The 15,956-nt window shown below is 38.9% G+C and overlaps 1 protein-coding gene across 2 annotated transcripts in view; it reads right to left on the bottom strand.

The window, feature by feature from the left end:
* Positions 1–9,908: 9,908 nt before the first annotated feature.
* LOC110439426 (NACHT, LRR and PYD domains-containing protein 3) overlaps positions 9,909–15,956 on the bottom strand; it is a 51,195-nt gene continuing 45,147 nt past the window's right edge. For both annotated transcript variants that reach the window (XM_087248316.2, XM_087248317.2), the window contains exons 9-10: positions 11,427–11,473; positions 9,909–11,352 (exon numbers count right to left, since the gene is read on the bottom strand). In XM_087248316.2, the coding sequence (XP_087104442.2) occupies positions 10,826–11,352; positions 11,427–11,473 (574 nt within the window). In that variant the 3' untranslated portion in view covers positions 9,909–10,825. The remainder of the gene's footprint in view (positions 11,353–11,426; positions 11,474–15,956) is intronic.

Genomic DNA, 15,956 nt, shown 5'->3' with positions numbered 1-15,956 from the left:
TTTTAAAGATTTATTTTTTGGCCTTTTTGCTTTTATTAGATAGGACATTATTAAGACAGGAAGTGAAGAGAGAGAAAGGGGTAGGGAAATGTCCTCTAGCCGGGATTCGAACATGGGACACCCTGATGCTATAGCACCATATGTCAAGTACACCCGTCTGCAGCCCGCAGATCGGGGCGGGGTTGAATATGGGGCGGGGCTGAATATGTCGCTCCGCCTACAAGTCTTTAATTGGTTCACGGAAACATATTGACGTTGATGTAATGTATGCTTTCGATTCCGGTTTTCATCTCTGCATGGTAAGTACATGTCTTCTGTCATGTAAAGGGTTAAATTATAGTGCAGTACACCTCACGAGCTACGTATTATATGTAATTTATTTAATTAAAGGCCTTTAAGGAGATATGAAGTTTTAAAGCCTTTAAAAAAATGTTTTCTGTGTTAGGGTTGGCGTTATCCAGGTTGATCGTACAGTTGGTGGTCTTATTCCCTTAAAAGAATAATGTAAACTTTAAAGAGTTTTCAGCAACATAGTCCACCACATGAAGTTTATTGATATCAAAGATAACAAAATATATTTTTCTTCGTGGCATGTTTTCTAATTTATATACTCTGGTAATGTTAATGCTAAATATGTACAATATAAAACTTAATTGAACTTACTGATCTATACTACATTTTGTTTGTAGATCATTGGCATTGATATATATTCATCACTATGATTCTTGTGGAGCAAATTCTCTGTTTTATTTTATTTTACCTCAGTTCTTTCTCTTTCTGTTTTAATAGATTTTTGCTTTTAATTTTTTTAAATATATTCATTTACACTTCATGTTCTCTTTTTTTTGTTTACTTTATAACCCATGCATGAAACTTATGCAAAGGGGAATGTGAGGATGGGCATGCCTAGTACAAACATATTTAATTCTTTGAGTTTAACTTTAATATACTGTATGTTAAGCCACATGTTGATGATTGTTGGTTATTTTGTACAGATGCCGCCTGAGATCCTGCAGTGTATCCTACTGAGAGTTGTCACACAGGATGGTGATGGGACATTTCTGCAACTCTCACTGACATCCACGACCTGCTGAGCCATGTCATTCATTCATTTTCTTGTCGGCTTTGTCCCTTTATTAATCCGGGGTCGCCACAGCGGAATGAACCGCCAACTTATCCAGCAAGTCTTTACGCAGCGGATGCCCTTCCAGCCACAACCCATCTCTGGGAAACATCCACACACACATTTACACACACTACGTACAATTTAGCCTACCAAAATCACCTGTACCGCATGTCTTTGGACTGTGGGGGAAACTGGAGCACCCGGAGGAAACCCACGCGAAGGCAGGGAGAACATGCAAACTCTACACAGAAACGGCAACTGAGCCGAGGTTCGAATCAGCGACCCAGCAACGTTCTTGCTGTGAGGTGACAGCACTACCTACTGCACCACTGCCTCGCCGAGCCATTGTCAGTAATCCAAAATTCAAGAAGCTGGCTGTGTGTGTGTGTGTGTGTGTGTGTACACATGATAAAGAATACAGAATATGCCAAGCACTTTTTTACAGTACTCCATTAGTTGTAAAACTTTGAATTATGGTTGTGTCTTGCTTAAATATGTTCTTGATTTTTTTTTTAAGTTTCATCAATCAGAGTGCCATATACTTTGACAAAGTGCTTTGTCTGTTATGTATGGCGAGAGTGGGGTCCTGCAAGCATTCTGTTCAACAAATGACTTCCCAATATATTGCTCAGCAGATTGTTACTTCTGTAGTGGAATTTCCCAGTAAAAATAGATATAATAGTTTTTATGTTTATTAAAGGTAATAATAATTACAAACTGCTGTATCTTAAATTATTATTATTATTTTCTTTAAATTGTCAGTCTTCCTTTTGTACATGTGTGCATGTGCATACACAGATGTTCTGTAGATGAGACATCTGACATCTAAAAAAACACAGATCTGCCAGATATTTAATTGTACCGAGAAAGAGGGACTTTTAACAGAATGTATTGCTTTGTGTTGGTGTTTTTACTGAAAATGAAGTTGGTATGTATTTATCAGCATTTGTCAAATAAAAAATTCAGAAGCTTACACGAGTGCTGTACTTATTATTGTCAAATTTATTTTCATTAATTTGTGTCCTGATAAATAAGTAATAAATAAAACTGGCCGTTTGTGCCACCCTACTAATATAATATTAAGTGTATTAAATATTTTAATTAAATGAAATAGATTAACAATGTTGTATGTGACTCTTAATAACCAAACAAAATCATTATAAAAAATATTTTTAAAGATCTACAGTGCAGAAATGGATCCAGAAGGGTTGTTAGAAAGTGGTATTAAAGTATTTACCCTGTATTTACAAATATTACAAAAATAAAACCAAGAAGACTGCATTTTAATTTAGTAATATTAGATTATAAAATTATTTGTAACTTATTAATTAAAATGTAGATCAGATATTAAAACCACCCAGTAGGTGGCAGCAGAGCACTGTCTTCATTCAAATGGAGAAACTGAACAAAACTAATGGATTGGTAAATAATAAATAATGAAATTGATTGCATCCATAGATAACACACCATGTAATATGAAAAAAATTAATAAAAAAATTTACTCATGCTGTAACATTTACATATAACAGATAATATACATTTATATTCATAGCAGCATCAAAGTAAAAATAAATCCATCATATGATAAAATAATCTGATTTAATAAGTAAAAAGGTTACAAACTTCCCTTGATAAATAATAGCTTATCCCTGCTCTTAATAAAACTCAAAGCAGTGCAGTATTGAAAGAGAAACAATTGGACACATGCCCAATATTTTGAATAGCCTTAAATCAAAGTATAATTTTAATATTTTCAATTGTAAATTTTCCAGAGAACTCTCCCATTCAAAGGTAAAGAATTAAACTGAACTAAAAACACTGCATTTTTATTTTATTTTTTTTCTCTCTCCATCTTTATTTGTTGTAAATATGCAATATGCAATTGCATTTTGAAGCAAAATAATAAACCATTAAAATATCAAAATTAAAATCACTGCATTTCTTAAGGTACACCATTGTGAAAAGAGTCTTTTGAATCTTATGTAATATTTTTTAGCAGGAGAAATACCATTATGAAATTCACATAACTGTTAACATAATTAACATATAAAACACTCAGCAAGAATGTCCACTTTTGCGTATTTTTGTGTTTATTAACAATAAAAACAATATTTAAGAAGTTGGAAATGCATTTCCTGTTTACTTACACCACGTAGTGGGCATTCACGCTATTACGTTTCCACTAACCAATGAAATTACAGGTGGGCGTGGCTGAATGTGCAGCCCCGCCCCACATTCATCCCCTCCCAGATCTGCAGGCTGCAGACAGGGGCTTCTCCCATATGTTGACGTGCTAACCACTAGGCTATTGCGCCGACTAAGTGGGGGGGGGGGTATTTTTTTGAACACATTCTTAGCTATTTAGCAAGACAATGTTATTCAACTTCCATTGCAATTGAAAGGCTTTACTAGGTTCATTAGGAAAAGTAAACAAATTTGTAAGAAATACTGTGACATTTTATTTATTTTTTTGCACTGTTAAACAACACTTGGGATATATTTGAAAAAGGATTAAAATTTCAAAGAAGACTGAATAATTTTGCTTTTAAATGTACGTAATTCATATATAATACTTACCTTTGAATAAGCTCTTCTGTGGCATTCAGGGCCGGCCCAAGCCTTTAGGGGACCCTAAGCAGAATTTTATTTAGGGCCCCCTTGGTGCAGACAATATGATAAATTATTGTTAATCCTTGATTATTTGCACACTTTAAATTTAAAACACGTGTTATCAATTTTATTTGCTGTAGCTGTGTTGCTTACATTATAAAATATGCTTTTTTCTTACATATCCGTTTTGTATTTTCTAGTTCAAATATCTAAAGAAATCACTTTAAATCAAAATCAAATTAAATCAAGAAGCATTTTCCACACAAAATCTGTCTAGAAAATGTTTATTCTTTAAGATTTTTTAAATATATTTGGACTAGAAACAAGACAAAAACAATAAAAAGAAAATAATTTTTGCAGTATTTACCAACTGTCAATGATTCATAGTACATGGCTGTGAAATTTAATCACAAGAAAACCAACCATGATATATAAAAATGTTTGCAAATGAAGAGTAAAAAATGCATCAAAAAGTTATAAGATGCATGTTGCATGTTCAAGATGCATGTTCAACAAGCTAAAAAATGCAAAGATAGAGGGCTCATATCTAAATTAATCAGAGCAGCAGCATCACAATTAACCTAGTTAAGCCTTTAAATGTCATTTTAAGCTGTATAGAAGTGTCTTGAAGAATATCTAGTCAAATATTATTTACTGTCATCATGACAAAAATAAAATAAATCAGTTATTAGAAATGAGTTATTTAAACGATTATGTTTAGAAATGTGTTAAAAAAAACTTCTCTCCGTTAAACAGAAATTATGGAAAAAATAAACACAGGGGCTAATAATTCAGGGGGGCTAACAATTCTGACTTCAACTGTGCATGTTAGAAAACAGTTAAAATAGCAATTTATTGCTTTCAAGTTTTCTGTAACCTAAAGACATTTATTACAACTTGGCCAACCTATTTGATGTATTTTATGCATTGCCCTGGTTTATTTTTAATCATGCAAAATTTTGCATTGCCACTAGATTAATATATTTTATTCAAGAACAGTAACTGATTGGAATACTCAGAAAGGTGAGCACAGACTCCTCTGAGCACTTATAATGCCTCCAGCAGTGGAGAACATTAGTTATTTACTCATCAATTTAAAAAGAACATTATTTTTAAGTTTTTCTTTTTAATTTATCTAATATTTTCAGCAAAAATACCATCTACAAGACTTTGCAAAGGTCCGCAAGGGTTAAATAAATGAAAAACCCTTCAAATTATGTGTTCTTGTCCTATTGATATCTATATATATTTTGGCGGAAATAAATAGTGTGAGCCCATATTCCTGTATAAAGTTTCACAATTGCAATCGCTCATCTGTCAGTGGTTAAAAAGGCTGGTGCGTCTCTGATGTATTGTTGATCCACCATTACGGGAAGAGCCACTTGGTGGCAGCTGGGTGTACTGCAGCCACAGCGGTAAATGGCTGCAGTCAGAGTAGATTAATTAATTCAGATCTTTTGTACATTTAGATAAATATTGATTCTTGGCGCCAGAGCATATTGATATATTTGCCCCACCCATAATCTATAACCAAACTCTCCGACAAACTAAAACAAAAATGAAAGTTAGTAATTTCATTCACTCTTGGGGGCCCCCTGGTGGCCATGGGGCCCTAAGCAGCCGCTTAGCTCGCTTATGCCTTGGGCCGGCTCTGGTGGCATTACTTGACTCCTGATATAGAAGGTTAAAAACAAAAGAAACATTTTTTCGGCGTCCATGTTAACAGTTTAAAGCTTTCATACCGCACGCAGCAGCAGCGCAGCAGCAGCGCTTCAGCGCGAGGCGTGAGTGTCGCTGAAGCAGCGGTGCATCGATAGTTTCGGCGCTGGGTCTATTTTTGACGCACTGCTCACGCTCAATTAAAGTGACAGTGCATTGATAATGACCAAAACACAATGAATGACAGTAAAAAGTAGCAATTGTACCCAATAAATGCCTTAATAATGTCAATTGATTTATATATAGTCAATCAAATGAACTTAAACGATTAAAAATGGCAACAAACATTTATTTAGGCCCGAACTACAAAACCAAATGTAAAACAATTTTAGTATCAGTATTGCTCAAGTTGCACGCTAGTGTTTCAGAAGGGGGAAATAGAATATTTAGGGGAATTGTAGTCCATAGCAAAGTGTATTTTGGGTAGTGTAGTTCGACACGCATGCAAGATGATGTGAGCTCGCTGTGTGCTGTGCAGCTCAAGCAGAAGAAGAAAGTTTTATTCGGCATTGTTTTATGTTCACTCAAGTTATTCCCACCGGGAGCTGTTTGCACTGTGAACCTGACAACATGAAAATAAGTAAAAGAAGTGCATACATTAATTACTTTTCTCCGTCTCATCCTCTGCACGAGCGTGAATTAACGAGCTGTTTCTCTGCCGCTGGACATCACTGAAGCGGTGATCAAATCAAACACCTGGCTCCCTTAAAGGGCCAGTATTTTCTTGAAACTTTTTCCAACACCTTTGTTTTTAGAATAAAATAGACAGCCTGTCGAGGGAGTGGTGATGCCTAAACCATTGTTTTCTGCCTTTAAAATATAAGTCTCTGTAAAAAGCAACATAAAGCATCAGAGTAGATGGGGCAGTAATGGTTGAACAGTAATTTGCCATTTATTGTCACAGTTAATAACTGTAATGTGCACATAAAGTAAATTACTGTAGTTTATTATTTGCACTACACAATTTCATACAAATCCTGCTCTTTTTACACTAAAATACTGTTTACCTTTCATTACAGCAAAACACTGACTATTTTACAGTTATTTACTGCATAATCTACAGGGTAAAGGCTGGTTTATACTTCTGCGTCAAACAGCCGCGTATGCTACGGCGCTGACGCATAGCCCTTCGACATGGCCGTCAGCATCGCTGACATGCATCTCTCAAAAAATGTAACTACACGTTGCAACGACACGTAGGGTACATGGGGCCTCATGTACGAAGACTTTTGTGGAAATCATACAAAAACATTGCGTACGCACAAAGCTGTAAATGTACATACGAAGAAAAAAATTCAGATGTATGAAAAACTGCGTACGCCGAATCCCATGCATATTCTATCTACATCTGAATGAACGTGAAACTAAGCGCAACATGCACGACCGCAAAACCCCTCCCTGCTTCCTCCCCCGTATGAATATGCTAATGACTCTACTTTGGCAAAACCCAACGAAAAAGCAATGGCAAAAGCAAGCAAGAAGAGAAAGGTAGACCGGAGAAAAACTGTGTTATTTGCAAGTTTGTCCTCCGGAATTAACAACAAAAGAAAAAAATAGAGTGAGAAGAGTATAGCTGATGTGGTTAACACAGTTGGGTCTGAACATCGCACTGTGGATTTAAAAAAGAGATTTGTATAGGTGCAAAATGTTGTAGTACCCTTAACAGTCTGAGTGGTGCAGCTAGTAAAACGCATGTCATCATGTTTTGACATTAACTCGGTTCGAATCCAGCGTCTGCTGAATTCAATCTTTTTTTCCCCCTGCTACATATCAGATTTTGCCTACTATTAATCATGAGGAAGACAAGTAGGAATCATTAATACGTCTGTGCATCATATTTTATTTGCACATTTATTGAATGGAAATGTTTCTGATTCACGTATGCAAATTCATCTTCAGATGGTGCCTTTATAGCAGTGGTCACCAAACTTGTTCCTGAAGGGCCGGCGATCTGCAGATTTTAGCTCCAACCCTAATCAAACACACCTGAACAAGCTAATCAAGTTCTTACTAGGTATACTTGAAACATCCAGGCAGGTGTGTAGAGGCAAGTTGGAGCTAAACCCTGCATGGGCACTGGCCCCCCAGGACCGAGATTGGTGACCCCTGCTTTATAGAAATGTGCGTGCAGTAGATGCAGTAGATGTAAGCTCCGATTACATAGGGAAAACAGGTGACTGCTGCAAATTGCTCTTTAATGTTTGGCTGGTCAACTGTATGGTATGGAAACTTTATATACCTGCTAGAGATGAACCAGTCTCATACAGCTGCCATTACACGGCTCAGACACTTTGTAGAGTGCAATTTAACACAACTGCCTCTAGGAGTCGCCAATGGAAATAAAAAAAGGCACGCACAAAAAATGTGTGTACGCCAGCCATGAAGCTGGCGTGGAGCTGTGCACATTCCCATGTTCATTTCATCATTAGTAAATCCAAACGTGAGCCATTCTGAGCATGAAACCTGGCGTACGCAAAGTTTTTGTGCGTACGCAGCGTTGATACATGAGGCCCCTAGTGCGTAGCATATTTTCAAAGCAACTGCCAACATTTATCACAATCATGCACATATCAATAAATTAAAACAATAAAAATATACAAACTTCGACTAATCGCGATTAATCATATTTAAAATACTGAAACTTGTAATTTTGGCTATTCAAATGTAAAATTTATGTAAACACAAGACAAAAACTATTTAAATTCAAAATATAATTGTTTATTAGAATTTTTGTTTAACTTGTAACACAGATTTCTTCATGTAAACAACATACCCACAATAAACCATCAAGATCCTGGCTTAACAGCCATATTTATTACAGAAATTAAAACACAGGAATGTTAGTGCCATTTCAATTTAAAAAACAATAAATGGCAATAAAAAACATTGATTTGCATGTTGGATTCTAAGTGGACTGCAAAAAAATACAGGCATTACAGAAATGGAAAATTATAATAATAAACTATTGAATACAAACAGTTGCACTCATTGTAAAGTTTTATTGCTATGAGATGGGAACATTAATTTAAAAGTAGCAACAATTTAGCTTAATCCTCCTTTACATTCATCCAGTTGCTAAGACTAGGAGTATCCCGCAAATGCACAGAGACTCCCGGATGCCCGCACACCCCTCTCCTCTGCATCCCTCCTAGCTCTTCAGGTATGTCGCACGCAACTCACCCCCACCGTCCTTCAAGTACGTCTTTCCTCTACTCAGATACGTCGCTCACTCCACCCCTGACACCGCTCAACGGGCCTGACACAGACACACACACACACAACGCGCTGGAGCGACTTCCTTCAGATTCAACACGCATGATCGCGTTCATCAATTTTGCTTAAACTAAGCGTTCTAAAGTATTACTGTATTTCACAAGGATTCTGACACAACAACGCGAAGCATACGCTTTCATTGCGTTTAATGAGGAAACACGCTAAACTTGGAGGGCTCATGCTAAAAGGCAAAGTAATGCCCAGTCTTTGACAGCCCGCGACTTCACCCTAGACTTTCTGAGTACATTTATATAAGACACCAATACTCCGATTTTAATATGATTAAGATAATACTCTTATTAAAATTCTACCGTGTAAGCAGCGATTTTATTACCTTAAAGGAACACCGAGTCACGAAATGCAGAGGATTTTCTTTCTGTTCGCCATTCGGTATCAACTTACAACAGAAGTCGAAAGATAAAAATGAAACACCCGAAATTGCATGAAACTCTGGATAACCTGTGATGCAACTAATTGTTTTATACCGAAACTTGCCTTCAAAAAGTGCTTCCTTGGTCTTATCCACATTTCTTGCATGTTGAACACACGTCCACCACAACTGGAAGTAAAAAAAAACCTGCAACTTAATTATTTAAAATTAATCGCATGCGTTAACGCACTAATTTTGACAGCGCTAGTAGTAATAATAAAAAACACAACAAATTACCTAATTTATACATTTATTTAGGAAAGTCTTTAAACTATACTGTTAATGCCACTTTTACCTACTTCGTTTGATGTTTTCTAGACAAATTCATTGAGTCTCTGCAAAAATGTATGTACGTGCTGTTTAAGATTTTTTTTAAAATAACACATTTTTACTAGTTATTTTGCAAAATACTAATATTCAGCTTAAAGTGCAATTTAAAAGCTTAACTACAGGTTAAACTAGGCAAATTATATTAATTATAGGAAAAGTAAACTGAGTTATAACAATTGACAATTTCTTTGCTCTGTGTGAATATTTTTGCCCTTTAAATGCATCTCGTCTATATCTTATACTTATCTTTTAATAATCTCTGTGGCATTGGTTGACTCCTGATGGCTGCAGTGAAATTCAGCTTATCATCAATACAATGTCTCACTCTCCCATATATATATATATATATATATATATATATATATTAAATAATATATAAAATATAAAAAGCAACATAAAGCATTAGAGTAGATGGGGCAGTAATGGTTAAACAGTAATTTACCATTTATTATCACAGTAAACATCTGTAATGGGTACATAAAGTAAATTACTGTAATTTATTCTTTGCACTGCACATTTTCATACAAATCCTATCCCTTTTACAGAAAAATACTGTTTCTTTTCATTACAGCAAAACACTGGCTATTTTACAGTTATTTACTGCATAATCTATGGTAAGGGTTAACAGTGCACGTTACCAAATATATTTTACTGTATTTTTTCCCACAAAGACAGGGTACACAGTGTTCGTCCAAACCAACACAAAGATGCACATAATGTGCTCTACATTTACCACCAACAGAAATATTTACAGAATAAATTTTACAACAGTTTTATTTATTGAATGTTTTCATCTCAAACACAACGAAAGGGTAATACATTTACCCAGCGAGTTTTTTTATGTTCAAAGAATTTTCTCAAAATGTGTGTCAAAATAAGATTTATCACCAAAAATTATTCCGCTAGCTGAAACACAGAGAAAGTCAAACTAAGACTCAAAATCCCCCCGAGGTGGATGAAAACGACCCAACTGTACAACAGGGTTAAACTCTAAAACCGTCTTCAGAATCTAGAAGTATACACCAGATTATTCGCTGTCTTTCTCTAAGCAGAAATCACCAAAAAAAAAAAACATGTATATGCTCCACATACTTGAGTTTGTTCTGTGTGTAGTTTGGATCCTCCAGTTTTTCTGAAGACAGAAAACCACAGCCTTCCTCTGTCACCATACAGCCAATCTACAATCACAGACTCTCTCTTTCTCTCTCTCTCTCTCACACACACACACACACACACTCTCTCTCTCTCTTTCTCTCTCTCTCACACACACACACACACACACACACACACACTGACTGCTCCTGCAGAGGATTCTGAGTAAATCTCTCTGTCAGTCTTCAGCACAGTTTCACTGATGATCCAAGATAAACACCAAACCCAGGATAGAGCGGCTCAGTGAATGTGGTCTGGACTAAGTGGATGAGACTCATTGTGTCTCCATTGATGTTGTAGAAGATCAGAGTTCCTGCACTGTGATCCACAAAAACTCCTATTTTCCTGCTGAGCGGCTCTACTGAGAGACGAGTGCATGTGCGATTGTGTCTGAATTTGAAACTGGAGGCATCACAGATCAAACTCCAGGACTGAGCATTATATCCAAACCTACTCTCATCACCTTTTCCCTTACTGTTGATGCTCTTATATGACACTGATATACTCACAACATCATCTCCACTCCAGTCAATCTCCCAGTAACAGCGTCCACACACACTCTCTCGGCACACCACCTGAGGTTGATGATCAAATCTGTCTGGATGATCAGGATACGACTGTTCCTCTAACACACCCTTCACCTCTCTGTTCTCCTCAGACAGAACGAGATGAGTGTGTGCTGCATTTGGATCCAGTGTGACGAAACAGACATCTGAACACAAGAACACACGTTTTTAACAACAGCTGTGTGTGTGTGTGTGTGTGTGTGTGGGTGGGTGGTCGTACATTTGCGTAGTCCTGCTGTAATCCTTGTCTCTCCTCCATGATCCAGACTGTAAACACACAGATTGACATTCAGTCAGTAAACAAACATCAGTTTAACACACGCAACTGATGCACACGCACGCACACCCACACTCACACACACACACATAATATTTCTTTTTCACACACATAAAATGTCTTTTTCTCTCTCACACACATACACACACAGACACACACACAGAAACTATCTTTCTTTCTCTCTCTCTCTCTCTCTCTCTCTCTCACACACACACACACACACACACACACACACACACACACACACACACAATACACACAGATCTCTTTGTCAGTGGGGTGAGATGGGCTTCCTTGTGTCTTAACATGTTCAGTGTAATTATATTTTCCAACTTCACTATCACTCAGCAGAACACACCAACAAGTTTGCGGATTTACCACAGGGCTGTTGGCCTTCATGTAACGCCGCCAACAAGGTAAAGATCCTGCGTATTATTATTGATCACATGTGCACTGTTCTTGCTTTATTTAGTCATTTTCTACTATGGCGTTACAAGGCAGACAAAACAATCGAATCGATCAATACGCTGCATGTAGATTATCCCCATAGCTGACAGCACTTACTGACAGCACTTACTGAACACATAGCTGACAGCACTTACTGAAAACAATCATATATGGACAAACGTAAGCCATTATTAACGATTATACAGACCTAAACAATTACTCAGTACATGATGCCAAAGCCTTCCTTGTCCCACACACTCAGATTTTTTATTTTAGACATCCTACAGCCCTTCCGGTTAACCCATTCTATTAGAAACCCCCACATTCAATTTAAATTCTTTATAAACCAATTCACTGCCTGATGTTTCATTTTAAGTATACAATATGCATCAGACTTTTCAACTTACACAAGTGATTATGTCTGTTTGACAATACAGGATTTTTCCAGCGATCAGTTCAACGTGGCAAGCCAGGTTTAGATTAACCCAAATCCATTCCGTATGGCAAGCCCTATTTATATGTATGCATTTAACTAAAATAAATTATCATTAGATATTATACGCTGTGTTATATTTTACAGCAATTATATATCCCAATAGCTAAAAGCTATTCCATTAGTCATTAGTGCTACTTATATTACTGATACATAATCGTTGTGGCACGAAAAACCAACATTTTGTCATGCTATTTTAAGTTAATTGACAGAAAGCTGTCCTTGTTGTGATTTGTCGCTTTATCTTTGAATACCGATCACAGTTTTGGTCGTCAAATAAATAATCTAAGCATTGTATTAATCATGATAATATGGCAAGTCCAAGTCCAGTTATTCATTCATTTATTTTTTTTTTATAGAGACATTTCTCTATAAAAGAGACTGTCATAAAGACATTTGGTTGTGTCACCAGCTCGGTCCCAGTCATTCCCCTCACTGGCCAGCAGAGGTCTCTCTCGCCGGACTTTTAGCACTACATCCCCAAGAAGCTACGTATCTGTCACTAATTGCACTGCACCTGACTCTTATCACACGCACACACATATAAGCAGCATTCACGCTCAGTTTATTGCGAAGTCTTGTTTGCCCAGTCAAGATTACCGAGCGTTTATCCTTGTATCCTGATTGTTCTCCTGTTATTTTGGTCTCATCCTTGTACAAATTGCTGCCTGCCCCGACCTTCTGCTTTCCTCTCTGTTACCGAGTTACACTGCCAGCCCTGATCTATGCCTTTTCCAGTGACCAACGAGTGTATACTGCCTGCCTTTTGACTCCTGCCTGATCTTCATGTGAGTGTCTCTAACAACACTTAGTGTGGGTTTCTGATTCAACCGAGTTTAATAAACATACTGCAGATGCATCCCTCTGTGTCATCCTCTTCGTTACAGGTTGATTTATATCATTCACACAAAAAGCTGTCAATCAGCTCCATAGCAACAAACAGACTAACATAGCAACCATTTATGTACTGTTCCACTTCAGCATTAGAACAGCTGGGCATTGGTTTGTTTGACCCATGCTAGCAATGGGATTTCTCGTATGCTACATTTGGCAACAGTAATTAGCTACATGATGATCAGCTTAATGCTATCACATGCTAGAAACACTTGCTAAGCATTAGATTTGATCAGCATGTAAATAAGGCTTGCCAGTTAACAACCCAGTGAACCCCAGCAACTGCCAAGGAACCACTCAGAACACCCTAGCAACACCTTAGGAATCGATGATTTCATTTTTTCAGAAGTGGAGTGGCACCCTGCCCCTTCCTATTCAGGACTGACATGGCTGCAAACCACCAAACCACTAACTCTGTGAAACCACTATCACCCCCAAATACCCTCTGATCATATTCCACAGTATGGAACGCTTCCTAAGACCTTCACATGTTTTTAAAGCACCTTCATATTGTTTTCCCTACCCTCAATCACCCCATTCATTTCAAATCTCCACGCTACAAGAATATCCAAGTCAGTTCTACTAATAACTATCCTCTGGTGCTCTGCGATGACTTAAACTCCCCACCCCCCCTCAGCCTCTTTACCCTTTATTATGCTTTACACAGAGGATGCTAATCATTTCATAACATCATACCGATTCCAAAAACATCTAAAGGTAATCCTCCACCTTTCAAGTTTCCCCTAGACCCCTTTTTCAGCCATGCATCTAGAATCAGAGCAGCTATCGTTGCAGCCCATAAGGCTCTCCCAGCAATCCAGACCCATGGCCATTAGAAATCATACTCAGTCTCAGCCATCATCCTCAGCCCTTACTACCTCAAAACTGTCCAACAAACCCTCACCAGGTGCCACTCACCTATTGATAGCCAAAGGAATCTGCATGCCCCGGCCACCTCTTCTTCTCTCCTTTCTCCTAACGCTGAGCATTACCCACCCTCCTCCCTCCCTGTCCCCCCAACACAGACTCGACTCTTCAGACTGCTTCTACCTGTAGCAAAGCACTACTCTGCCCTGCTCCTTGCTCCAAAGCGAACAAACTCTGCATACTCTCCCTTTTTCCTTCCAGCTTTTCTTTACATGCACTACTTTGCTTTTCTAACTCCCACAGGAGCCATGCCCACTCCAGCCACCCCTTCACCATTCACTCCCACTGCAAGAGTCACCACTGCCCCCTCCTTTTTTCCCTACTCTCACAGGATCCTGGGCCCTGCAGCTCTGACTCCCGCAGGAGTTATCCCTAGGTTCGACTCCCGCAAAGTCAACCACTGCCCCCTGGTTTCTGGTGTCGGGTGCTCCACTCGAGATGTTCTTTTGGCCCCCCTTTCTATCCCAGCGTCGAGTGCTCCGCTCCCTCTTAGCGTCGAGTCTCTCCTCCCCACTTTTATTTCTACCTCTCAGCGTTGAGTGCTCTGCTTTCTTCAAGCGCCAAGTCTCTCTGTCTTCCCTTGTTTTTATTTTTTTTAGCATCAAATTTCTCTGCTACCCTGCTCTTCTGCAGGAGTCATTTCCAAGCACGACTCCTGCATGACTCCCCCATCCCCCCTCCCTTTCCACAGGAGTCCCTACCAACTACTCTCTTTTCCGATTCTTGCAGGAATCTGGCCCCGCAGCTCTGACTCCAGCTGAAGCGATACCCCAAGCTTTGACTTCTGCAGGAGTCAATCACCGTCCAACACCCCCCCCCCCCACCAGTTATTTCCTTTTATTCCTTCCAGTGTCAAGTGCTCTGTTCTCTTCAGTGCTGAGCCTCACCACCCCTCCCCTTCCTTCTGGTGTCGAGTGCTCCACTCCTTCCATGCGTCCGAGCCTCTCCGCCCACCTTCCCTATTTCAGCATCGAGTGCTCCACTCCCTCTTAGCTTCAAGTCTCTTTCCCCACTGATTCTGGTTTCCTCTAACAGTCCAAAACATGAGACATAAATAAATTAACTAAACCAAATAGTCAAATTCCACCAGCAACACAGAGATCTACCTAAGCTCAAACTTCCCTCTCGTCCTGTAAATGTTTGGGAGCCCCAGGCTCAAGGATCTCAGTTCAGGGTAGAGGTCTGCATTCCCTCAGCTGTCCCGCGGGCGCCGCGGGCGCCGCGGGACCCGACCAGATTTTTGCGGCGCGGGTATAAATTTCCGAATAAATCACGAGAGCTCTCGGCAACGGGTTTAATTTGGGACGGGAGCGGGCTGTCTAGCAATGTCGCTCCCGACTCCCGAGTGAGCACGCGTATGTATGTGTGTAAATGAAATAGCGCGATGCTGTGTTTAGCTTGTTTGTTTCAGTGTGTGTGTGTGTATGCGCACGCGCAAATGAGAGGTGTGTGTGTGTGTGTGTGTGTGTGTGTGCGCGAATGAGAGAGAGAGCTTTGCCTGTATGTGTGCTTGGTGCTTATGAGTGTGTGTTAGTGGGCGGGCGCGCGCACGAATGAGAGAGAGAGAGCTTTGTCTGTGTGTGTGCTTAGTGCTGTGCGTGTGTGTGTTTATACAGACAGCTTGTTATAGGCTGTCTGGACTGTATAACTGGGTGATTTTCGGTTTTGTTCTCCCCCCGCTCTTTAGCGGGATCGGGCGCAGCGGATAGAAA

This window comes from Danio rerio, chromosome 4 (assembly GCF_052040795.2).
Source record: "Danio rerio strain M-AB ecotype USA chromosome 4, GRCz13ab, whole genome shotgun sequence".
Lineage (NCBI taxonomy): Eukaryota > Metazoa > Chordata > Actinopteri > Cypriniformes > Danionidae > Danio > Danio rerio.
Note: the sequence above shows the minus strand (reverse complement) of the source record. Positions and strands in the feature narration are given on the sequence as shown.